The sequence below is a fragment of the Zootermopsis nevadensis genome, unplaced genomic scaffold (genome assembly GCF_977971745.1).
Source record: "Zootermopsis nevadensis isolate Lab colony 2312 unplaced genomic scaffold, Znev_1.0 Znev_ptg000019l, whole genome shotgun sequence".
NCBI classification, from domain to species: Eukaryota; Metazoa; Arthropoda; class Insecta; order Blattodea; family Termopsidae; genus Zootermopsis; species Zootermopsis nevadensis.
Window position 1 is genome coordinate 2,464,250 of NW_028259151.1, and position 25,110 is coordinate 2,489,359.

Genomic DNA, 25,110 nt, shown 5'->3' on the forward strand with positions numbered 1-25,110 from the left:
TGTTCTTAATGACCATGTCCTTGTATGGTTTCTTGTACGGGATTACTAGCGAAGCGGAAATACCTATTCAGTCGATTGGAATGGGTATCGGATCAGTGACTGGAGGATGTACGTTCTATGTCACCTGTAATGCTGCACACATCGTTCATCTAAATGTAAGGCTATTGTAACATAAGGTTCTACTGAGTACTTAACTAACCTCAAGGCCTTGCAGCTGACACGCCCCAAATTACCGTTCTATTTGCCCAATATGACGGCAATATCGTCGTTGTATGTGTGGTACTTGGATCTCACCCTAATCATTGACGTAACTGCATTAAATTTTGATTACGTTGCACACCTCCTGGGGTTAGGCGATCTTGGTGGGCATAGTGGAACCAATTAATCTATAAAATATGGTGTCAGAGGCAATCTGTGTAAAAACCAACAGCAAAATTGCGTTTTTAGTCCGTTGTACGCTCTCAAGTTATGTTTCTAGTCTATATATCAATTTAGATATTTTAATGTTTCGCTTATGGTTTGCTCCTTTACGTAGGTTAAAGTGGAAATAGAAGAAGAATTGCAGCTCATCATGTCGTCGAGAGAAAATCACGATGTCTTGATAGAGGTAAGAATATTTCAGAAACACGACATTCGCTGGCGCTAAAGGTGGGTCGGTTTTTCAAGGTGGTCCAGCCCGTGTTAATAACTTTCTTGATCTCCTGTTGTGCGCTCACAGGAAGAAAGACGACAGAACACATTCCCGCATGTTGGGCAGACGCAGATGACTGAGAAATGAAGGCAAGAAAATTTACTAATATTTGCATAAAATCAGTCTCGGTAAATTTGTTCATTATGCACAGAAAGAAAATTTCTCTAATTCAGTTATAGAACCTATTAACTATGTTTGTAGTATTTCTTGAAACTTATTTGTAAGTACTCTAAACAACACCGATTCGTCAGAATGAACATTAGCTCTTTGGTGGGATAACGGTTTCGCAATGTTGGAAACCAAAGATCGAATCCTAGCCATGTCAAATTATTTTTCTTTTCTTATGCACTTTCCATGCTGTTGTTCTACACTATATAAATAATTATTGTACCAAAATTTTGTATTTCCCAAAAATCTATAAACATACGTCATTGTATGGCCTTATCGCAAGTAGAGTTTATGTCGATACAAATAACAAGTTTCTTTGCTCGCCATGTTGATTATTACTGATTGAAAGAAACTGATAATCACTATTTTAAGGCAATCGCCAATTGCATACCAAATTTCATCCAAAACCATCTAGTGGTTCTCGAGCTGAGTCATGTGGAGTTACTAGCCCTATTTGCGTTCATTTCATGTACATTGTGCAAATAAACACAATAATGACATAAGCAAGTCGAAAATATGGGATTTCTAAAACGTCTGTCACTTTCCACGGAACTACACGCCGCAATATCCGACAAAACAGTTATTTTAGAGTTAAAACTATTTTTAATATTTGTAAGGTCTTTTACAAATTTCAAATTAGAATTACTTCCAACGCACCGCTTCAATATGCAAATTACAGTACCTTAATGATGTTACGGAAAATAATCGTTATTCAATTTTGATACCAAAAGAATATACAGATTGTCCTGCAATAGAATGTCCTTAGCTTAACTACGTGTTCTTGGGATCAGTTTGATTCTGAAAGTTCAAAAATCGGATCTCCAACGGTTTCTCAAGAAAATGCTCAGCACTCACTATGCATTGACTGAGTTTGAGAAATTAGTTCACAAAGCTGCGCACGTGGCGCTCGTGGGCAAGTCTCAGTGCAGTCAGTGCTTGAAGACCGCTTGACATCTCAGCGCTACTTGGGTGTCCTTCAGGAAGAGCTGCCATTAGGGTTGGAAGATGTTCCTCTGCTAACCAGGCAAAAGACGTGACTGTAGCGTGATGAAGCACCTTCTCAGTTTGGTAGGCAAGTGACTACATTCCTGAATCAACATTCTCCAAACCTTCAGATTGTTCGATGTAGTCCACTGCTTTCTCCGGAGACACATGAAATCACTGGTGTTAGACATCAAGTCAGACAGTAGGGCTGATTTGCTCAATCGAATAATTGACTCCGATGTCAGAATCAAAAATGATCATGATTGTGTAAAGAGGGCTGTTACTTCAATTACACGAAGGGCTCAACTGTGCATCTACAATCAGGGTGGTTATTTCCAATCACGTAAATAACGTAAGTAATTCAAAATGCAATTCAGAGTTAGTCTGAACTTAATAATAATAATGATAAATACAGTGTGACCTAAAATTAAATGGAAATAATGTAAAAGTTACAAATCTAATAACGTGCCCATTCTCATTTTCTAGGCAAACCGTTGCAGATAGGACCCATGTTTATTTGAACTTTTCTACTTATAATTACCCCGAGAGCACGTACCGGGTCTTCAATTTATGCGGTAACGGCCATGCTTGCATTGCGTGCTCGACCGGTACACTGTTGACGTCGGCAGACTGGCGCGTGTTCTTCCTGTGAGTCACCGGCGAATCAGTTTCAGTGCCGCTAGTAACAGCGAACTACGAATATTTCTCGTCACTAATACATGTTATTACGTTAATTGTTCTTACCTTAAATCGCAAAAGATGTTCAAAGTGACTTCCTTGTGCTTGCAGGCAAGCTTCACATCTCGTTAACATATTTCTAAATACTCGCCGAAGCTCTTCTTGGGATATTGCCGAAATGAATTGTCGTTTCCTGTTCTTCCCTTTATCCAAAAATGATCCCATACTACGAAATTTTTTTACTAAGCTCTCTATCATGGGCCTGCTAGGAACACTTACACCGGGAAAATGTCTGCGAAATTTACGGCGGAATCTTCCGTAGGATGAATATTTGGCATATGTTTCGACTAAGAACACACGTTGCTTAATACTATACACCATATTATCAACGTCAATCCGCGACGAGAGACGCAATGAAACTGATTCCCTGGTGTCTCATGGGAAGAACACGCACAAGTCCCGCCCACGTCAACAGTGTACCGGCCGAACACGCAATGCAAGCAAGGCCGTTACCGCATAAATTGAAGACCCGGTAGTAAAGCTATGAACACCCTGTTGTGGGAACGCTGTATACAAATAAGTGTCAATCAGTGTGTGCGTGTTTGAGGATCAAAAATAGGAGAAAAAAATACCTATGAACATGGGGTCGCAAATCTTTCATTTTCGAAATAATAACCAAAATTAAAATTCAGTGAATTACTTTACATCAAAGTGAATCTAGCTTCCAGTAAAGATTTTCAATAAACGTTTGGGGAGAAATTGTTGGCAGCATGCTTATTGGTTCATACATGCTTTCATCACGTGTAAGAGGACCTTCACATCGGCGATTCTTAAGATGTCACTTGACACGTCTCCTTTAAGATGTACCACTAAATAAAAGAAAACAAATGTGGTTTAGGCACGATAGGGCCCCAGCACACTTCTCCCGTCACGTCAGAGAACATTTCAATGAACAGTTCCCTCAGCGATGGATTAGGCGTGGTGGCTCAGTATCATGGCCACCGAGGTCACCGGACCTGACTCCATTGGACTTTTATTTGTGGAGTCACTTGAAGTCCGTCGTTTAAGTAACATCGTAAACAATAAAGACGACCTATGGGTACGAGTGCGAAATGCAAGATAGATGATTCGAAACCCTGGTGTGTACGAACGAATTCGTCAGTCCTGTGTACGACGTGCTCGTGCATGGGTGGAGAATAATAAACATCCCTGTCCTTATACTTGGCATACATTGAAAATTATTTTTGGCTATTATTTTGAAAAATGTGCATTTGTAATCACGTGTTCATAGGAACATTTTTTTCTTATTTTTAATTCAGGAACAAGCAACACAAAGTTAGTAAACATACTATTGACTCACTATGTATATGGCAAAATATTGAGTTATTTAACTGTAAAAAAAGTGGTACATATAGTTACCACAATGCTCTAAAGCATGCACAATTATTTCTCTCTCAAAATGACGCTTACATTTTACGCATTCTAACCGTCGGTTTCATCATATTTAGCGCTATAATGGTTTATATTCATTTACCACATGCGTTATTTGTTATAATACAAGTAACTCAATACCAAAACTTCTTGAACACGCATAATACTCCAGTAGCCTTTCTGCGAAGCTAATCACAACTTACGACTCCCTTATTCCTTACATATTTTTCCCCATTTCAGAGGCATTTAACTGTTGTTCATTGCAGGTGAACGCTTTCCTGAATACAATATCATCGCATCCCCCAGTGATATCAGTGGCTGGATTCTTCGATGTAAACAGGGAAATGCTCAGATCGGTAAGTTTGAGACCGTCACATCAACTAAACTGCATCTGCGTTATGATCGCCCTTCAGTACCCATTTTGAATTGTCTTGCTTTGGTCTTATCCATTAATATATCACACTCCACCGTCGTAAATAAAACAAAAAATACGGGTCTCGTATTTGTAACATCACGGGCAACAGTCCTTGTAAAAACGATGGTCGCTGAAATGAGGAAACTATCAGATTTTGCAAATCATCAAAATTGTGTGATTTTCAAAACAGCATGTCAGCGACACTAACATGCCATATGATTCTATTCTACATTCTTAAACATAAATATTTAAGGTCAATTTTAATATTTATCTCCCATCTAAGTACAGGTCTCCCAAGAGGTCTCCGCCCTTCAGTTGTCTCCGACTGAAATTGTTTATGCAGTTCTTGTCCCAGACAAGCGGGCTACATTCCTTGTTCATCTCATATACCTTGATTTGTTTACCCTTATAATTTTCTATATGTATTATTTTCCTTTGATGAGACAGGATTAAGTTTCTTGCCCTTAGAAGACTTTAAGAATTCAGAGTTCTTTATATTTTAGGAATCATCCCTTTTTGTATATTGTAATATTTACGCTTTTAGATACAACACAAACTGAACAATATGACGCATTCACCTAATGTAATCCTCTCCACCGTCCTTTGCAAACGATCCGCTGTTGTAATTTTAAAATATTTGATCTTGCAAACGTTTCTGGAAGATATAATAGGTACTTTTATCTAACTCTGTGGTGCAGGATGTTCTTTGAAATGTGGATTGTTACTCGATATGTTCAAAGAATAGCCCACTTTCTGTATGGAAGCAGAATGATAAATATGTAATTTCGAGCTCCGCAAAACCCACGACAACTTTCAAATACGTTGTGCACTTCACATGTCTCAGACCGTTTTTCAATGTCAAATTCAATTCCAATACATGTTTAATTTTACTATTGTATTAAATATGTAATCTATGTCAAATAATCCTTGGATATAAGCGGTTAACATGTAGAGAACCACCTTTTATTATCGTTTCACCTGCTAGTGTTTAATCCCACTTGTGTAATGCTATAAAAGCACTGTTTGGTTACAGACTGAAACACATAGTTGATCATATAAAGAAACTGAATAATTGATAAAAATGTTACATATATTGAACAATGGATGATACGCTGGTCAAAAGGAGACAATCACAGGTGCACATAATTCGTAAAAGACAACTATAAAAACACTATTTTAAACATCCAGATCATTTTCTATTGTGGTTATTTGATCAATTTATCCTAGTTCTAATTTCTTACTGAGTGTCTCACTGCTTTCTTGCAGTATTCGTCTACAATAGTGACGTATATGATAGTTCTACTGCAGTTTGGAATGGGACAGCCTAACAACCGTCAAATGAATGCAACTCAGAATACCACTAAATAGCATTTAAGCATTTGAAATTCCACAAGGGAACCAGTACATTTAGACCTATGTTGTAGAAGAACCTAGCGTACGGACTTTTACACATAGAATGTCCGTAAATAAAAAAGACATTTGAAACATGTCTGTCCATGTTAGTATGTATTATTTGTTTGACGTTTATAAAATACCTATTGAAATTTCAAAGGCAAATTAGACGAGACATTATATACGCAAAACAACGTTCCTTGGATGGTTTGTTGTAGTAGACACTGTCTACATCAAGATTTTTACCACTGTATGTTTTGAGTACACTATGAATCAGAGGTTATATTTCGCCTGTAATAAACACGTATCGCACTTTAATAATTCTCTTCTTTCTTGGCTCTACAACCCAGTTATGGGTCTTCGCCACCTCCATTTCGGACGTTTTCCTAGTCGTTTTAAGCTTGCATTTTGTGAATAGTGACTGACCAGCCCACTGCGCCGAGACAATTTCTACTCATTCATGATTAGACTGCTAGACCTATCTAGCAGTGAATCAGGAGAGACTTGGGTGAGTTAGTAAAGAACCTTCAAGTGGGTTGAGGCTCTTGCTGCTCAACACTTCAAACATGACGGAAGAGCGTTACTTTGTTTATCGTAACCAATGAAAAGAATAATTGTAAAGTTATAGGCAGCATCCTCCACGCCTTTTAGCTCAATTGAATAGTATGACTTGTAATTGAAGTGCATTTATTGTGCCCTAAATTTGCAGGACAGACAAAGGGAATATGCTAAAAGGCACTGTGGAAAGTTCCAAATTCTACGATATTTTTCTGCAGTTTTATTTAATCTTTCTACTGTTGGCGACGGCATATGCAGAGTTTGCAACACAAGAGCTATACAGTCTCCTTTATAATTAGTCCAAACTTAGAAACACCCATTCCAAATTTATACGGCAGGTGCCTAAATGAAGCACCGGTAGCTAAGTTCCTATATGGGAAAAGACTATAATGTAATGAAAATTACGGAATTAACGATATATTGTAAAATACAAATAATAATAATTAGGCCTATCTATCTATTTTGACTAATATATACATTACTGCTCACTGGAACAAAAATTATTTCACCGCTCCTCAATTTAAGCACAAGTCCTTTCTTCACGATTTGATTTCTATGACAGTTTTTCCATTTCTGTGCATCTTTTTGCTTCTCACACTCAAAATTTTATCAAAGGTTTCAAGTTCTATTATGACATGGAGAAAATTGTTTTCTGTACATTATCCATCGTCCAAGATTAAATAAAATCAATAAAAGCACGACGTTACGGAGATGGGAGTCTTCAGGTAAAACCTACTCTGTTCGGCCCAATCGATAGAGCTAATCCCTATATCCCTATCTATTCTTAAATATTCGAAAAATCGACTTCAATAATTTCGTAATTTTTTACAAGGATGGTGATATTCTCCGAAACGTTTGTCAACATTACTGTACGCACTTGATAATACAGCAGAGATGATTCTTGCAAGAATCAGAAGAATTTAGAAACAGCTATAAAATAATTCTTCATCGTCACTGCTACTACCGGAATACATAGTTTTCAGAAACACGCCTACCCTTCAAACAGCCTCGGAAACGAGACAACCAGAATGATAAAACTCCGAAACAATAACGCAGTGCGCATCCTCCGTTTCAGGCAGTCTAACTTCCCGGCTACCAGCGACGTATTAGGTAGGCTACCTGCTAAACTTACTTACTTACTTAATTATTTCAGTATGCAAAAGCAGCAAAGACAACTTAATTTAATTCAGCATGGAATGATATCTTTAATAGGCTGAATGTGTCTATGTGCAGTGTAACTCGAAACTACGTTCTATTTTGCCACTAAGAAGACGCAGTATATTGTTCGGAAATTACAATACATCGTAAGACAATATTACCACTAACAAATATTACTGTTCCACAGAAACAAAAAAAGAATTCTCCCGGATCCAAACAATCTGGTGTTATCCACCAGATATTTTATATTATTTACAGAATTCTCAAAAATAAAATTATTTTTGAGATTTCTATAAATAAAATTGCGCACAGTTAAAAATTCCTCATTATATTTTATCTCAGACACACTTCGTCTTTGAAAAATGAAGAATGTAAAGTACTTCACAAGAAGCTTTCTTTTCGATTTCGTCTGATACGATAAAAAATGGGAGTTTGGCTATGAAGTATTGTAGCACGTTTGGGTGACAACAAAAGTTGCCTGTAGTAATTTGTTGGACAGAAGCACAGATCGAAAAATAATCCTAAGTTTAGTCCTGTAGACTCATAAGTAGATTCCAGCGTTTTGGTGTTAATGTTCATTTATTGCTGATGAAGTCATGTAGTGACACACTGACCAATGATGTATACATTTACAATAACTTCTCTCAGCTGTTTCTATCAACAGTTTTCTCTATGAATCACTCAATTTTGTTGCCTATTTTAGTGTTTACTGCGTGATATATTTACAGTAGGTTCCAGAGTCCAGACCTAAATGGGACCCTAAAAAAAACAGAGGTCTATTGAATCAGATGAGCGTAAAATCAGTTTAATACTCAATTTAAGATATTGCTAAATTGAGAAGGAAATACAATATGGCATCAAAAAATCTCATAAACAAAACAGTATTTAACATAATGTAAATGAAAGTTTTTATTTTTCTTTGCTGCAAGGTCATGCCATTCTGGGAACAGCAGTGCGTTTCTATCGCTCGCCTTTCTTTGTCGTTCAACGTAAACAAGCGCAGTCTCAATAGTGTAATTCATTCGTCTACTTTCTGAGTTGAGTGTACATATAATGGAGCGTTCCGACAGGTTCCTCGGATGAAACGGAATGTCGGATATCCTAAGTTTGGATTTTTGGAACACTACTTCATTAAAGCCGGTCATTTTCCAGGCTCGAATGTAAGTAAAAATGTCTCACTGAGATGTTTGGACACAAATCACAAACGGTGAGAATTATGAATATTTACTAGGACACGCCGAATATAACCCAAATATTACATTTTTGTATGGATATTCTTGACGTTTATAGAATTCTTATTTAGTTTAGCACAACATGGCGAATTTTTTAAGTAGATAAACACAAAATCATTACAAATCACTAAGAGTCAGATTTTATAAAGAACACAAAAAATTTATTTTTCTGCTAGGAACAAGAGTCTTTCTTGAGCAGCTAACACTTGTTCATCTGGTTAATAAGTTATCTGCTTTTTTGTGTTTGTTTTTGTTATCGAGTTTGCAGGAGTCTGACATATGGCATTGCAAATGAACTAGATGAATCCAATCCACAGCCTCCCTACCATTTCCTTTGAGGCCGATTTTAATATTATCCCAGCCGTCACCCCGTCGTTTTCCAGACGTTCTCGGAGGACCGCTCAGAACCACCTTTTGTCGGTTGCCCTCTTGAGATCTCTTTAATCAATTTCCTCGCAGTTACCGCCCATAACTGGAGCTTCAACAAAAATTGCGCTGTGCTGGCTGACAAGAGCCCCTCATTCACGAATTCTGCCAGTATTATTTTTCTGCAACTTCGTTGCATTATATGTGAGGTTATGATTGCTACACTGCTGCATCATTTCTGAATTATAGTTCTGAAGTGGACTCTTGGTGGATTTCTGTATTATCTCGAACGAGGACCGTGATAATAGCATCAAATAAGCCGCGATCGATTGTGTAGTCTATCATGCGTTTCATTCAAAGCTATATTTGAAGTTCAGTAATAATGATAATGCATACATGAGGAATGTCCCAAATAGATGTGTACATATTACTTTACGGAATGTTAACCTTGTGTGTATACATCTCTTAGGAACATCTCTGTAAGACTATATACACACACACACACACAGTATGAATATATTCCTACCAATGACGTTAGTAAATAGAATTTATATAATTTATATCATATGTTATCTTCTGAAATACAAACTAGAATTTCGGAATATAATTTTGTATTTTCTAGGTGTAAAATTTGACGTTCCTGAATATTTGTACGTTTCATTATAAGAAAACTCTTTCATATATATATATATATTTATATATATATATATATATATGTGTGTGTGTGTGTGTGTGTGTGTGTGTAATATTTTAGCGCTCATCACATCGTAAGATAAAGCAATTAAATTTAAGCAATTAACAGGCTTTCAGAACAATAATTCATGTGTTCGCACAGAGCTTCTTATATAAGGCTTACTAAGGTACATTTTCTTTATACTAAAAAAAGCTAAACAGAAGACAGGTTCTTTCTATTGAAGATAAAGCTGATAGTGTTTGTCGCAATGTCTCGAATTGGTCCAGAAAATGGAGGCATGCATTTCTTAAGACTTATTAAACCTGCTGCCATTACTTCACCACATGCAGTGTACTCACAACAATTCACACTTACAGATAAACATTACTTCAACTAAATGAAACCAATTTTACGAGCAATGAATTATAGCGGGATACTTCCTATTAACTTACCAAAGTCAGGTAAGTAATACTTGTGTAATTCTAAATCATTATTGTGTGCCAACAGCCAACAGCAATCACTGTTCAATGTCGAACAATACGTGGCTTCTCGTTCTTACTAAACTCTCCAGAATGATTTTAGGAATACTTTTCCTGTGCTCCTGTACCAAACAAAACGATATATCTGGTCTGGTAAAACGTTCTCGTCACTGCAGAAACTGTTCACTGGTTTGCATGAAACATGAGGAAAATAGTAAATGCATGCTGAGCTGATTGTGGTGGATATTTTCGCCGTACAATTTAACATTGTCTTAGTTTTCTGATTTGAATGTACACGTATATATATATATATATATATATATATATATATATAAAATATATGTCAGGGGTGTTTTGCGTGACTTTTGGGGCACTCTGTAGCGGTACTAGTTTTGTGACTATTCTGTTCTAATACTCATAATTTTATTGATTCAATTATTGCTTTTCCTTCTTCAACCGCAGGTACACCAACGTTTCGCGTGTTGTCTTTGGTCATGGCCTACTCAGTGTGCATTTATATTTGGGTATTAATAATGGCGTACTTCAACGCTTGTGACATCCTGTTGAAATTACTTGGGAGGAAAGGCGACTTCTTTACATATATCTTAAGTGCTCTGATGGTGAATGCACTGGTTTTCTCCGGATGTCTGCCTGTTCTTATGTGGTTTGACTGCCATTAATTTTTTACGTATATGGACAAATGGATTTGGTTTCAGGTAACTTACACTTACGTTAGTCTAATTATTCTAAAAGTATAATTTTTATGATAATTACAATTAAACAAAGCATTGCTGTCTTCTGGGTTGTTGCGCCGTGTAGTTTGGTAGAACTCAGAAGACAGCAATCTTCAGACTCGTGAAAACCTCAAATCCTACATGGTAAGTTTTGAGATTACGTAGGATACCTAAAATATAGAAGGCAAGATAACAATATGGATGTAAAAGCAAGTTATATGGAAATGTGAAGTGGGTGCATCTAGCTCAGGATAGAGACCGGTGGCGGGCTGTTTTGAGCACGTAACGAAACTTGGAGTTTCATTTAAGACAGGGAATTTCTTAGCCATCTGGGTTTCTCAATTTAAAATATCCTCGTTTGTGTTAGTTATGTAAAAATGTCAGTCAAAACGTCTTTTCGAACTCCAATGCTCTTTAACATGTCACAAAAAGCCAGCTACTGGACCCTGTCTTATGGAGATGAATCCGGTACACACGCAATTTCTATAACCTTCATCTTAATTTCATTTCCCATTTACGTTCAGATGTACCAAGTGTTCTCTTTGTCCAGGATTCTCCCGCCAAAATTTTGACTGATATAATCTTGGAAAGTCGACTCAGCCAAAGATACCAAAACGCGATACGAAATCGCAGATACATGGCGGCCCAAATTTTAATTCTTGGCGTGCAAAACATGGACTGACACAGAATCAATGTATGTTGCAGGTCCTGTTTCTGAGAGTTACTGGAGATGATCTGAGTCTTTCGCTAAAGAGACAGTGTTTTGTTTACTCTTTATATGTGTCCTTCATGACGGTTGTGGCATTGGGATTAAACATCCACGAGCAATATTTCCCTCTGTGGAGAATGCCCATCTTCTATATAATGTTGCTGCAGCTGAACTTATTATCCACGTTCCGGGGTGTGACATTCAGTGCCCTTAAAATTACCAGCTGCACTCTTGCCAGACGATTTAAGGTAATTGGTACAACAACAGTATTGTTATCATTACGTGTTGAACGTCCAAGCAGAGTATGAGATTTCACGTTCTCACAGCGGTGAAGATGTTGATATATATAGTATATTTTTGAGGTTGTGATACCATTTGATCTTTTGTATGGTTACCAATATTTCGGCATCACAATCCGGAATACAGTCATCGTTATTCTTGAAATATTATCCGTAACCAGTCCATCTTTATGGCCGTGTTAGAAATTACCGACGTAATGGAACTTAAAATTCCATCTTAGTTAATATAATAACTTTAATTGGTTTTGTGTGTTGAGTCATTTGGGTTTGTTCATATACATGAAATTTATTGATAATCAGAACGTTTCAAATTAGCAACCACCACAAGCTTTAACTTTTCATCTTGTGTCGCATTTTTGAATTGAATTAGTGAGCCCTCGAAAACGTTGTTTCGAAGACCAAGCATATTTATTAAATATATTGGTGTATTAGCCCTAGAGAGGGCGTGTTTTTAAGACTTAACATTTTTAGTAACACTAATTTATTTCAATATAAATATATATTTTACTTCGGGAAACAAAAACGCTCATGAAGTATGTTTTCTCAAATAACATTTTTTCTCTAGATTTAGATTCAAAAGACGGGACATTCAGGTAAGAATGCCGTTGAACAACTTGACACCGGAAAACAAATGAAATACTTGATTTCCTCACATTTACAGCATACGTCGATGCAACACAAAATAATATTGACAATGTGGAAGATAAAACTCAAAGCTACATTCAGCTCGTTAACAAACGTCACTGGACTGCGGATGTTTCAAAATCTAGAAATACATAATCTATTTCGAATATCACATCCTCATATTTTGGTGTCCATTTTTAATTCCTTTTTGTATTAATTTCATAAGATAATTCCGTCGTCCAATAAAAACAACTGCAAAGCTTGAATAAATATTTTTTCTACCTGTTCATTCCATTTCTGTTTAGAGTGTAACTTTGGCTTCATTTCGCCGCCATGTATTCTGTCTCTGCATCGTACAAACTTCTTGTAATGTTAGCTCTCAGAAACATATTACATCTGTGTATGTTTCGGCCCGAAAAAATTAACGTTAGATATCTTACTCTACACAGCAGAGTTATACTTGAGACGGTAGTAGTTTATCACCTAGTCTGGAACATTCTGGCCTCTCATAGAACCAAATTTTTATTTCCGTAAAGGCCAAAATAAGAATTTATTAATAACGTGAGCCAGTTGAATCCATTCCACAGCCTCAATCCTTAATTTAAAATGCATTTAAAACATCATAAAACCAATATCTTAAGTAATGATACATCCCGTAATGGGTTTCCTACATATGTTTGTAAACATCTCATATCTCTTTCCTTCTATATACCTCACCCATCTCATTATACATATATAATTTTCCTGAATAATTTCAATTCACTGTTGACTGATTGATACAAAACTTGCAGGTGTGTTCATAAAACTGGACACGTATCGATACAGCGGATATCAGTATAACTACCATAACATACAGTGCGATCCACGTGTCGTGTATTACACTAAGAACTCATTAACGAGTTTTCTTCTAATCATCCGGTTGATTATCAACTACCCGATTATCATTTATTATAATGCTTGAACTTATAATTTTTGTTGGAGACAAGGTGTATCACACGCGATTCTTCTAGTAAGGATGAAGATTTTCCCATAGCAAAATGTGCATTGCAGTAATTGGAAAAAGGGACGTACAGCACATTATTATCTAGACCCCGCTTTTTCAATTATATTAATGATAAAACAGTCGATCAATATCAGTATGTTATTTTATCCCCATGAGGATATACATTTACAGCCATGTAAACAAAGTTCGTGGGCGTCAATATAATGTGTTCTGCCCCACTTGTTACGTAGGTTATAACACCTGTTGAAACACAAATGAAGAGCAAGTAGATTTGTGATGAGGAATACACGTATGGTCCAGTCAAAATACATCTCTTTTAATACAAATAACATATTATGGAAACCGTCAACAAACACAAAATGGTTATCAAAGGATGAAGAAAATTTTGAGAGCGATTTCTATCACAGTCAGTTTAAACCATTATTTCATCTGCTACGTCTACTGGGAGCGCTTCCAGTTGAAATACCAAAGACAGGTACGTAAATTGTGCCGATCTGATATCTCAGTTGTCAAAAGTAAGATGAAAGTACTTGGTATTAAAAATAAATATATCCATGCATTCACAAACTCACGGTAACCCCCAGACTTACATTGTATACCACCTACATTAAACACAATTTATTTTTCTTGAGATATGTGCAAAATATTTAATTATACAAGGATAAACTCATAATCTTTTAAATACATAGACCACCGCTGAAAATGAGATCATTTAACGAACATTGACACTGAGCTGACGTAAAGCTGGTGGCAGCGAATTGTTACTCGTTAATTACGTGGAAACCGAAGTATAAACGAATCGTTGTAATGAGCACGCAAACACAGAAAATTTCCCAGCGTTAAGGACTGCAAAAGTTCTCGTTCATAACCACGTCCGCAACATCCTGTAACTTGTCTTTGTCCTGAGAAAGATGAATGTAGTCATTCCGTTATTTTTTCACGTAAATACGTCTATAATTTAGAGTCAGTGTCATTCCGCAAAAAAGTGTGACGAAAAAGTGTGACGAAAATGTGTAAGATGGTTACCTAGGAAACTTCATCTGTTTATCAACAAATAAACAACAATGGTTACCTAGGAAACGTCATCTGTTTATCAACAAATCGACAATAATGGTTACCTAAGAAACATCTATTTACTCGGCATTTTTGTTACCTAGGAAACGTCATCTGTTTACTCGGCATTGTAGTTACCTATAAAACATTACATTACATTGCGGAGTCCAGTTGTAGCTACGAAGGCGAGCGGACGTGTTTCTACAGCTCAAGGAACAATGGGTGTCACCTTAGAAAGTTACAGGGCCAGAGTTGGCGCTTTTGCAGCCAGGAAAGCGAGGATTCACGCAGAAGGGAGCTGGAAAGTTGAGTTGGCAGGGCAACAGACGTGGTTCCTGGGTCTGGTAGTAGCGACTCTTCTGGTGATTGGAGGAGTGGAACTAAACCCGGGGCCGCCAACCGATCAGGACAAGATCGACCAGATCTTATCCCATGTTAAAAGCCAAGCTTGGGAGACGAAAGTTATCAAGGAGCTTTTGGAGAAGCACAACCAGGAAATAGGTGACTTGAGGAATGGTACGAAGGACTTAGGACCGAAATTGGAGACGCTAAGCGCGTCAATAAATGAAGTGATCAGCGATTATAAGAAGATAACCCGGGTAGTGAAAGAGTGGGAGGAACGGCAGCAGAGGATGGACGATAAAACTAGGCAGCTGGAAGAAGGGAATCGGAAGAACAATATCCTTATATTCGGGTTGGTGGAGAAAAGAGAGGAGGGCTACTTCGACACGCTGGATACGGTATGCAAGTTCCTCAAGGAAACGAGAGGGAACATCGATTACGTAGGCCGGTTGGGTCGAAGCAGAGGTGAGCGCCCGATATTGGTGAAATTTACCACGTTCGCTTCTAAGCTAGAGGTACTCCGGAACACTAAGCACCTGAGTGGCTCCACGTTAAGTGTAGACGAGGATTTTGCTCCAGAAATAAGAAAGTGTAGGAGGGAGCTGATTCCCTATTTACGAGATGCTAAGAGGAGAGGGCACAGAGCTTTTTTGAAGAAGGATAAACTGGTGGTGGACGGGCGGGCCTACGCCCTGGAATACCTTTCAAGGAACATGCAATTGGAAACGCGGGACAGGGGGGTGGACACCCCTGTGGTCAGAAGGTCGGCTAGCGCCGAGGGAAGGACTCCTCGGAAAACAGGTAGCAGTGGATCGGATGCCAATACCCTGCAAAGGAGCACCGTTACACGGGAAAAACCGACCGAAACTATGCACGCTGGGTTGGGCTGCAGGGTGAGGACGGACACCGCGTCGCAAGTTATAAAGTTAACGCCGCAGGGAGGTGCAGCCTCTGCGAGGCGGGCGAGGCCAGCTGACCGCGCGGAGGACAACGGCTTGACAACGGAACCACGGAGTGAGAGGGTCTGCAGGCAATACAACCTGAGGAGCTGGCTCACGAAGCCGAGTGACGTGTCCGGCAGGGAGGGAGGAGGAGGAGGTGGAGGAGTGAGGGTCAGAAGTGGCTCAACATAGGCCCGCGTTAGTGTGGCAGGTTTGTTAAGGGTAGGATTCTGGAATGTGGAGGGGCTTAAGTGTAAAATGGGGCTTAAGTGTAAAATGGGCACAAAGGATTTCTTAGATTTTCTGAGTGGCCATGATATTGTGGGGATTGCGGAGAGCTGGGCGGGAAGCGAGGTTTTTGAAATTAAAGGGTTTGTCAGCTTTTGGAAAGAAAGAAGAAGAATCGCAAGATTCGGTAGGAATCCGGGGGGACTAGTAATCTATACAAGGGAGGGAATGAGCAGAAAGGTGATTGAGATAAGGACGGGCATGAAGGAGGTAATATGGGTAGGAGTGAGAGGGCACAATGGCGTGCAGGTCCAGATATGTATGGGCTTTGTGTATAATGCGCCCCAAAGCTCAAGGTGGTTTAATCCCAATTTTACAACCGAGTTGGAGGAGGACATGAAGATGTTGAGGGACCGGTTCGTGGAGACGGAATTTTTAATAGTGGGGGACATGAACAGCCGGGTGGGGACAAAGCAGATAAACCTGCCACACACGTGGGGCTGCTTTAATGAGGTGGACAAGGGCTATGAAGATCTGTTTTGCGGTAGATCGAGTAAAGACCGAATGTGTAATGAGGAAGGAAGGAAGCTCGTCGATTTCTGTGAAAGGAACCTTCTAGAAATGCTGAATGGAAAATACGGCGAGGACACGGAGGGGGAGTTTACTTATGTCAGCCAGCTGGGGAAGAGTGTCATAGACTATGCTCTGTTGTCGGAGGGGTTGGTAGGGGAAGTGGTGGATTTCAGAGTAGGGACGGAAATTCTTAGTAGTCATATGCCATTAACCATAGTAATTAGGAGCGAAGAAGAGGGAGAGGTAGTTAAGGACACAGAGGTCGCAGGGCCGAAGCGAAAGATAGTTAGATACAAATGGAAGGAAAGCTGGAAAGATTACTTCATGGAGGCTTTGAGGGATAATAGGAGTGTTTTATGCATGCATGAAATACAGGTCATGGCTCAGGAGGGGGAGGTTAATAAGATGGTAGATATGTTGTACTCCATGGTGAAGAGAGCGGGGATCAAAATGGGGTGGACAGGGGTTAAGCATAGAGGGGGAAGTCATTGGTTCGACGAGGAGTGCAGGGAAAACAAACGACTAGCCAGATGGGCCTTGAGAGAGTTTAAGGCGAGAAACGACGAAGCGAGTAGAGCAAGGTATTGGGAAGCTAGAAAAATGTACGAGGAGATAATGAAGGAAAAGAAGCGGGTTTGGCAAGAGAAGGAGTCTGAAAGAATAAACGATTTGGTAAGGCATAAAGAGATAAAGAAAGTATGGGAGTCCATAAGGGACATAGTGGCGAAAAACGTTTTTAGGAATGAGGTAAATCCAGCTGCGTGGGTGAACCACTTCCATGATCTGTTCGCTAGGGCAGCTGAAGGGCGATTGGTTTACCCAACGCAATTGCTGGGCTCCCAATACATAGAGGAACTGGACAGGGACTTTACGGCAGAAGAAATTAGGCAAAGTATATCAAAAATGAAAAATGGGAAAGCCACTGGCGTCGATGGGATACCAGTCGAGATGTGGAAAATGTTTTGCACCGTGGAAGGAGGAACTGAAACTTTAACAACTTTGTTTAATAAAATTAAGAAGGGGAAAGATTTCCCAGCAGAGTGGGGAGTTGCAGTTATCAGTCCAATTTACAAAGGGAAGGGTAAGAAGAATGAGCCTAATAGTTACAGAGGCATTTCGCTTCTGACGGTGATAAGCAAGATATTTTCTAGCGCCTTGGCTGGTAGGCTGAGAGACTGGCTAGTAGGTAATAAGATCCTGTCAAGGTACCAAGCGGGATTCGTAAAAGGGAAAAGAATCACAGATAATATCTTTATTATCAAAACCGCAATTGACAGGTATCTAAGCGTTAAAAGAGGCCGTATATACTGGTGTTTGGTGGACCTGGAAAAAGCCTTTGACGCGATTGATAGGAAGGCCTTATGGTTTAAAATGAGACGGAAGGGAGTGAGTGGAGGAATGGTTGAATGTATCAAGAGAATGTATGAGGGAACCAAATTTTGTGTGAAGTGTGGAGAAAACAAAGTGACGGACCTGGTGGAGCAAAGTAGAGGTGTTAGGCAAGGGTGCAGTCTGAGCCCCTATCTGTTTAACATTTTTATTGATGATGTTATCGACTATATCCAGGAAGGAAACGTACACGCGCCTGTGATAGGGGATGAATCAATTCCGGGGTTGTTGTTTGCGGATGATTTAGCATTTGGGTCGTTTACGGTGAACGGCTTGCAGAAGGGAATCAACCAAGTGGCGAAGTACTGCAAGGAATGCAACTTGAAATGCAACTTGGAGAAGACGAAAGTGTTGGTATGCAAGAGGGGAGGGAAATTGAGAAAGGATGAGAGGTGGTTTATAAATGGCAAACTAATAGAAACAGTGAAGGAAATATGCTACCTAGGTGTGACCCTGGAAAGCACAGGAGGGTGGGCTAAACAAAAGGCTAAAGTAGTGGCGAAGGGGAAGCAGGCCTTAGTGGCGATAGATAAGTGCTTAGCCAGAATGCCACATATGAGGATAAATATTTTAGAAAATGTATACGAGATGGTATGTGAATCGAGAATGATGTATGGGGCGGAAATATGGGGATTAGAGGAGGGATGGAAAGAAGTTGATGTAATCCACGGGAGATTTTGTAAGAAGGTCCTAGGGATACCAAGGGTCGGAGCAAATGGGGTAGCCGAAGTGGAACTGGGGAGAGACAGCAGGAGGAGCAAGGTTTTAGGGTTGGTCACAAAATTTTGGTTAAGGATTTTGCAAATGGACAGGGATGATTTAGTAAGGAGATGCTACGACTGGCAGGTACTGAACTTGAAAATTTGGGGGATGGGCTAAGGGGGTAAAAGAGGAATTAGATAAATTAGGGTTGGGGTATATTTGGCAGGATCCGCAAGGAAGAAGTGTGGGCAGGACGTGGGAAATTTTAAAGGAAAGGTGCAACGCTATAGAACGACAGAACGTTTTTGCTAAAATTAGAGAAAAGAGATCTCTGGCGTTGTACGGGGAGATGAAATCAGGGTGGGGTAGACAGGGCTACATTGGTTGCTGTACGAGGGCGGAGAGGGAGGGATGGGCATGGTTCAGAGCGGGTATTTGGAAGCTGAGAGGGATGAGGGGGGGCATGGATGGGAAAATATGCCCTTTATGTGGGGCGACAGAAAGCGAGATTCACATACTATTAAAGTGTACGGAAACCGGGAGGTGGAGGGAACAGCTCCTGAGGAACAAGTGGTTCACCGTTGGCGAAGAGTTGGCCTTCAAGAAAATTTTAAGCACTACGAATGACACGGAGGTCAGGGATGTAGGGAAATTTCTGTACAAAGTAAGATGTAAAAGACAGGTCAAAATTAGGAATTTAGAACTGCCACTGGGGTAGAAGGCACGAGAACAATACGGATGAGTTATGTAAATAGTATTAGGGATTAAGGAATAGTCATGTAGAGTAGCATTAGTGAATAGTTGTAGTAAGCAGTAGTGCGAATAGTGCTACGTATGTAAGGACTGTGGCCGTGAAAACCTGGTGTTAGGCGGCCACAGATCTCTGTATATAGTCTAAACCAAATATTATTATTATATATTATACTGTAAGTTGGCTGTCTAGTAGCGTACGGTGTCTGTGACCGATGGTCAAATCGGATTCCTTTTATGCAATTACTACCAAAGCTTTGTTTTAAATTATACAAATAATTACAGGAATATAAATTATATTTGATTATATTATCAGGATGGACTCTTTGGCACGACCACGGCAAATGAGAAAGGACATGAGATTTGGTACTTGGAACATTAGTAGCCTCGATAGGGCTGGGGCACTGAAATCAGTGAGTAGGGAATTAGAGGATTATAAGTTAGACTTAGTGGCAGTGCAGGAAGTGCGATGGGAGGGGGAGGGCACGATCCCAGTGGACCATTTTACATTTTTCTATGGAAAGGGGAATGACAATCATCAGTTAGGGGCGGGTTTTTTTGTTCATAGCAGAATTAGGGCAGCAGTTAAGACAGTAGAATTTGTTAGTGACCGGTTGTCTTACGTAATTTTGGAAGGACGTTGGTGCGACATCATTATCCTTAATGTTCATGCCCCAACTGAGGATAAAAGCCATAATATCAAGGATAGCTTTTTTTAAGAATTGGAATCAGTATTTGATACATTTGGCAAGTATCACATGAAAATTCTGCTAGGAGATTTCTGTGCAAAAATTGGGAGGGAGGATATCTTCAAACCCACAATAGGCAGGGAGAGTCTTCATGCACTTAGTAATGATAACGGTGTTAGAGCGATAAACTTCGCTACGTCAAAAGATTTAATTGTAAAAAGTACAAAATTTCCAAACCGTGATGTTCATAAATACACTTGGACTTCTCCAGATGGCAGCACACACAATCAAATAGATCATGTTTTAGTAAATAACAGAAGGCACACAAATATAATTGATGTGAGGTCATTCAGAGGAGCAAATTGTGACACTGATCATTATCTGGTGGTAGCAAAAGTGAGGGAGCGGATTTCAGTAAGTAGACGAACTAAACAAAATTTCGACGCAGAAAGATTTGATTTGAAAAAAATTAAGTGAGGGAGAGGCGAAGGAACAATATCAACTTGAAATTTCGAATAGGTTTCAAATTTTAGAGACGAATGAAGATAATGAAAGTGTGGACATCAACAGAAAGTGGGAAAATGTCAGAAACTGCATAAAAATGTCAGCCAAAGAGAAACTAGGATACTACAGGAGAAAGCAAAATAAACCGTGGTTTGATGAAGAATGTTCCAAGTTAATAGATCGAAGGAAGGAAACCAAATTTTAATGATTGCAGGACCCAAACAAAACAAATGCGGATAATCTATGTAACGTGAGACGTGAGGCTAATAGAACCTTTAGGAATAAGAAAATGGAATACCTGAAGAACAAAATTGCTGAACTTGAGACAAATAATAAGGAAAAAATATCAGAGACCTGTACAGAGGCATTAAGCAAATGGAGCACGTTATAGCAGGGTATCTAAGGCAAGTCTGGGAAAGAAGTGAGTGGTTATATGAGGGTCAACATGGGTTTAGACCTGGGTACTCATGCGAAAGTCAAGTAGTCACGGTTTGTCAAGATGTTGCTGATTCATTAGACGAGGGAATCAGGACTGATGCGGTTATAATAGATTTCTCAAAGGCATTCGATTTAGTCCCACACGATAGGCTGATTACAAAAATTGCTGCAACCGGTGGACTTGAGGGTAGTGTTATGGGTAAAGGAATTTCTCTTAGGACGCTTGCAGAGTGGACGGGCAACTATCCAATGAAGTCAGGGTAACGTCAGGAGTGCCGCAAGGGAGCGTATTAGGTCCCTTACTATTCCTAGCTTATGTTAATGATATTTGGAAAAACATTGATTCAAATATACGGCTTTTCGCTGATGATTGTATAGTATACAGGAAAATAATGGATAGTAGTGACATTGATAAGTTACAGACAGATATGAATAGATTATGGGAATGGGCGGTAGAAAATGAAATGAAGATAAATCCAGGTAAAAGTAAAGCAGTCAGCTTCAATAGAGCTAGGGTGAAGGATAAGCTGAGTTACTTTTTTGGGTATCAATTAATTCCAGAGGCAAATAGCTTTAAGTACTTAGGAATTCTTATTCGCAGTGATCTGAGCTGGGCAGATCATGTGAATTATACACTAATTAAAGCATGGAAGGCTCTCCATTTCGTAATGCGTATACTAAAAAAGGGAAATAACAATACGAAACGTTTAGCTTATACGTCGCTAGTAAGACCGATACTTGAATATGGAGCTGTGTGTTGGGACCCTTACAGGGAAGGACAGGTAAGAGCCCTAAATCGGGTGCAGAAGAGAGCGGCTAAATTTGCAAATTTCACGAACGAATCTGGTTGGGAAACATTGGCACAGCGTAGATTGATAGCCCGAATGTGCGCCCTTTTCAAAGCATACACAGGGGGCCGGGCTTGGAAAATGATAGAGGATAGATTATTAAAACCATGCTACCTGGGCAGGGACGATCATACTCGGAAAATTAGGACTAGGAAACAAAGAACGGATGTAGGCAAATATTCCTTTGTAAATAGGACCATAAGAAGCTGGAACCAATTACCTCCAGGCCTGCTAGAGTCTTTCCCCTGTAAATTAGGCACCTTTAGAAAGAGGGTCAGAAAAGTAGTTACAAGCTAAGGGTTATTAAGTTGGGAATAAATGGTGAGAAGGGAAGTGAAGTGTCTTAGTCTCCAAGTGATGAAGGGCTGTAGTTTTTTTTTGGGATAAAATTTTCATGTGCTGAGAGCGGACTTTATATTCTACTCTAAGTATTGTGATTAATTAGTGGATGTGTGTTTTGTATGGTGTGTCAGATGTTTTATTTTGAGTGTGGTATGTTGTATTGTTGTGTGAGTGCATCGGTTTATGACGTTTATAATACATTACAGTTATTGTCTTATGTCTAGGTGGTATTATTTTTTTTTTTTTAAGTACTTTAGGTTGGATGGTTTTGTAATTTATGAGTTGGTTGATTTTGAGTGGGATGTTTTTTTTGTTGTGTCTTATTGTTTTTGTTGTGTCCTTTTTATTGTTTTGTTCTGTCTCTGTGTTGATGTATCTTATTGTTTCTTGTGTCCTATTGTTTTTGTTGTGGTTTTTTTATTGTTTTGTTCTGACTCTGTGTTGATGTATCTCATTGTTTGTTGTGTCTTATTGTTTTTGTTGTGTCCTTTTTTTATTGTTTTGTTCTGTCTCTGTATTGATGTATCTCATTGTTTGTTGTGTCTTATTGTTTTTGTTGTGCCTTTTTATTTTTTTATTTTATTGTTTTGTTCTGTCTCTGTGTTGAAGTATCTCATTGTTTGTTGTGTCTTATTGTTTTTGTTGTGTCATTTTTTGTTGTTGTTTGTTCTATCTCTGTGTTGATGTATCTCATTGTTGGTTGTGTCTTATTGTTTTTGTTGTGTCCTTTTGTTTATTGTTTTGTTCTGTCTCATTGTGTTGATGTATCTCATTATTCTGTTGTGTCTCATTGTTTTGTATCTTATTGTAGGTCACTGCCACCGGGTATAAACCCATTTGCAGTCAATAATAAATATATATATATAATAATTTTAAGAAAAGATATCAACCCCAGATCAATTTGTAAAGGATGATAATGGCAATTTGTTTGCAGATACAATAAAAATTGTGAATATGTGGAAAAATTTCTTAAGCAAGCTCTTAAATGTTCATGAGACTGGTGATATTAGAAAGATTAAAATACATACAGCTGAACTGTTTGTGCCTGAACCTAGTTTAGATGAAGTTGAAGTAGCCATTGGGAAGTTGAAAAGTTATAAATCTCCAGGTTTTGATCAGATTCCAGCAGAATTAATTAAAACAGGTGGTCAAGGGTTGCATATGAGGATCCATAAGCTTATTCAGTTAATTTGGGGTAAGGAAGAGATGCCACAACAATGGAAGAAATCCATAATTATTTCTATTCATAAGAAGGGGGACAAGACTTAGTGTGGTAATTACCGTGGAATTTCACTGCTATCAACCTCATACAGAATTCTATCAAACATTCTTTCGCCAAGAATAACCCCATATGCGAAAGAAATAATTAGGGATCATCAATGTGGGTTCAGACGTAACACTTCAACAATTGATCAGATCTTTTGCTTCCGTCAGATACTAGAGAAAAAATGGGAGTTGTTTTGTATGGGTGCGAAACATAGTCTCTCACTCAGAGGGAGGAACACAGATTGCAGGTGTTTGAGAAAAGGGTGTTGAGGAGGATATTTGGTTCTAAGAGGGAAGACGATGGGGAGTGGAGAAAACTGCATAATGATGAGCTTAAAAATCTGTACTCCTCCCCCAGTATTGTCAGGGTGATTAAGTCGAGAAGAATGAGATGGGCTGGGCATGTAGCGCGTATTGACGGGACAAGAGGTGTGCACCGGGTACTGGTTGGGAAACCTGAAGGGAAGAGACCGCTTGGGAGACCTAGACGTAGATGAAAGAATAATATAAAGTGGGATCTATGGGAGATAGGAGTTGAAGGAGACTGGATTTTGTTGGCCTAGGCAGAGTCCGGTGGAGGGTTTTATTTAATTCGGTGATGAACCTTCAGGTTCGGTAAGCCATCTAGTTAGTTAGTTCTTCGCAACTACCACATGTAACTGGAGTCTGTCTCCTACAACCTCAACATGAGGTCGCTCTATGCAGGCTGACAAGAGACCCATATTCATGAATTCAGACAGTATTAATTTTTCTCAATCTTTTGTGAATTATATGTGAGGTTATGATTGCTACACTGCTGCATCATTTCTGAATTACAGTTCTGAAGTGTAGAGTCTTGGTGGATTTCTGTATTATCTCGAACGAGGACCGTGATAATAGCATCAAATAAGCCGCGATCGATTATGTAGTCTATCATGCATTTCATTCGAAGCTATATTTGAATTTCAGTAATAATGATAATGCATACATGAGGAATGTCCCAAATAGATGTGTACATATTACTTTACAGAATGTTAACCCTGTGTGTACATCTCTTAGGAACATCTCTGTAAGCTTGTATACACACATACATCATGAATACATTCCTACGCACATGTGTACACAAAGTCATAAGCCTACAAATTTCATTAGTAAATTAAATTTAAATATTTTATATCATGTCATGTTATCTTCTGAAATACAAACGGGAATTTCGGAGTATAATTTTCTATTGTCGTGGTGAATAATTTGATGTTCCGGAATAATTTTACACTTGATTACAAGAAAAACTTTTTGATATTTTTAGAAATTTAGGGGAGCCCAGGGCAGAACGGGACCTCGGGGCAGAACATGTTATCGGATTTATTTCGTCTGCAGTGCGTTGCGATCTATCGGAACTGGGTGAAATACCATTAGCATACAGCACCGGGTCATGTCTTGTCAGTCAGCGACATTTTGTGTTTACAATTTCT

The 25,110-nt window shown here is 38.9% G+C and overlaps 2 protein-coding genes across 2 annotated transcripts; both read left to right on the forward strand.

Moving 5' to 3' along the window:
- Nucleotides 1-250: 250 nt before the first annotated feature.
- Nucleotides 251-6,131, forward strand: LOC147873354 (gustatory and odorant receptor 24-like). The gene is made up of 4 exons (XM_087351548.1): nt 251-307; nt 536-607; nt 4,219-4,308; nt 5,634-6,131. The coding sequence occupies exons 1-4, from the start codon at nt 251-253 to the stop codon at nt 5,733-5,735; spliced, it is 321 nt and encodes a 106-aa protein (XP_087207674.1). The 3' UTR covers nt 5,736-6,131.
- An 8,661-nt stretch (nt 6,132-14,792) lies between these two features.
- LOC147873355 (uncharacterized) lies at nt 14,793-25,103 on the forward strand. The gene is made up of 2 exons (XM_087351417.1): nt 14,793-15,454; nt 24,945-25,103. Exons 1-2 carry the CDS (start codon nt 14,866-14,868, stop codon nt 24,950-24,952), a joined length of 597 nt encoding a protein of 198 aa, XP_087207543.1. The 5' UTR covers nt 14,793-14,865; the 3' UTR covers nt 24,953-25,103.
- The last annotated feature ends 7 nt before the right edge of the window (nt 25,104-25,110 follow it).

What these genes read in the sequence shown, in the direction of transcription:
- LOC147873354 (XM_087351548.1), top strand. Translation starts at nt 251, where the DNA reads ATGACGGCAATATCGTCGTTGTATGTGTGGTACTTGGATCTCACCCTA. An exon ending in ATCTCACCCTAATCATTGAC is followed by an intron (nt 308 to 535) that starts GTAACTGCATTA and finishes TCCTTTACGTAG; the next exon opens with GTTAAAGTGGAAATAGAAGA. An exon ending in ACAGGGAAATGCTCAGATCG is followed by an intron (nt 4,309 to 5,633) that starts GTAAGTTTGAGA and finishes GCTTTCTTGCAG; the next exon opens with TATTCGTCTACAATAGTGAC.
- LOC147873355 (XM_087351417.1), top strand. Translation starts at nt 14,866, where the DNA reads ATGGGTGTCACCTTAGAAAGTTACAGGGCCAGAGTTGGCGCTTTTGCA.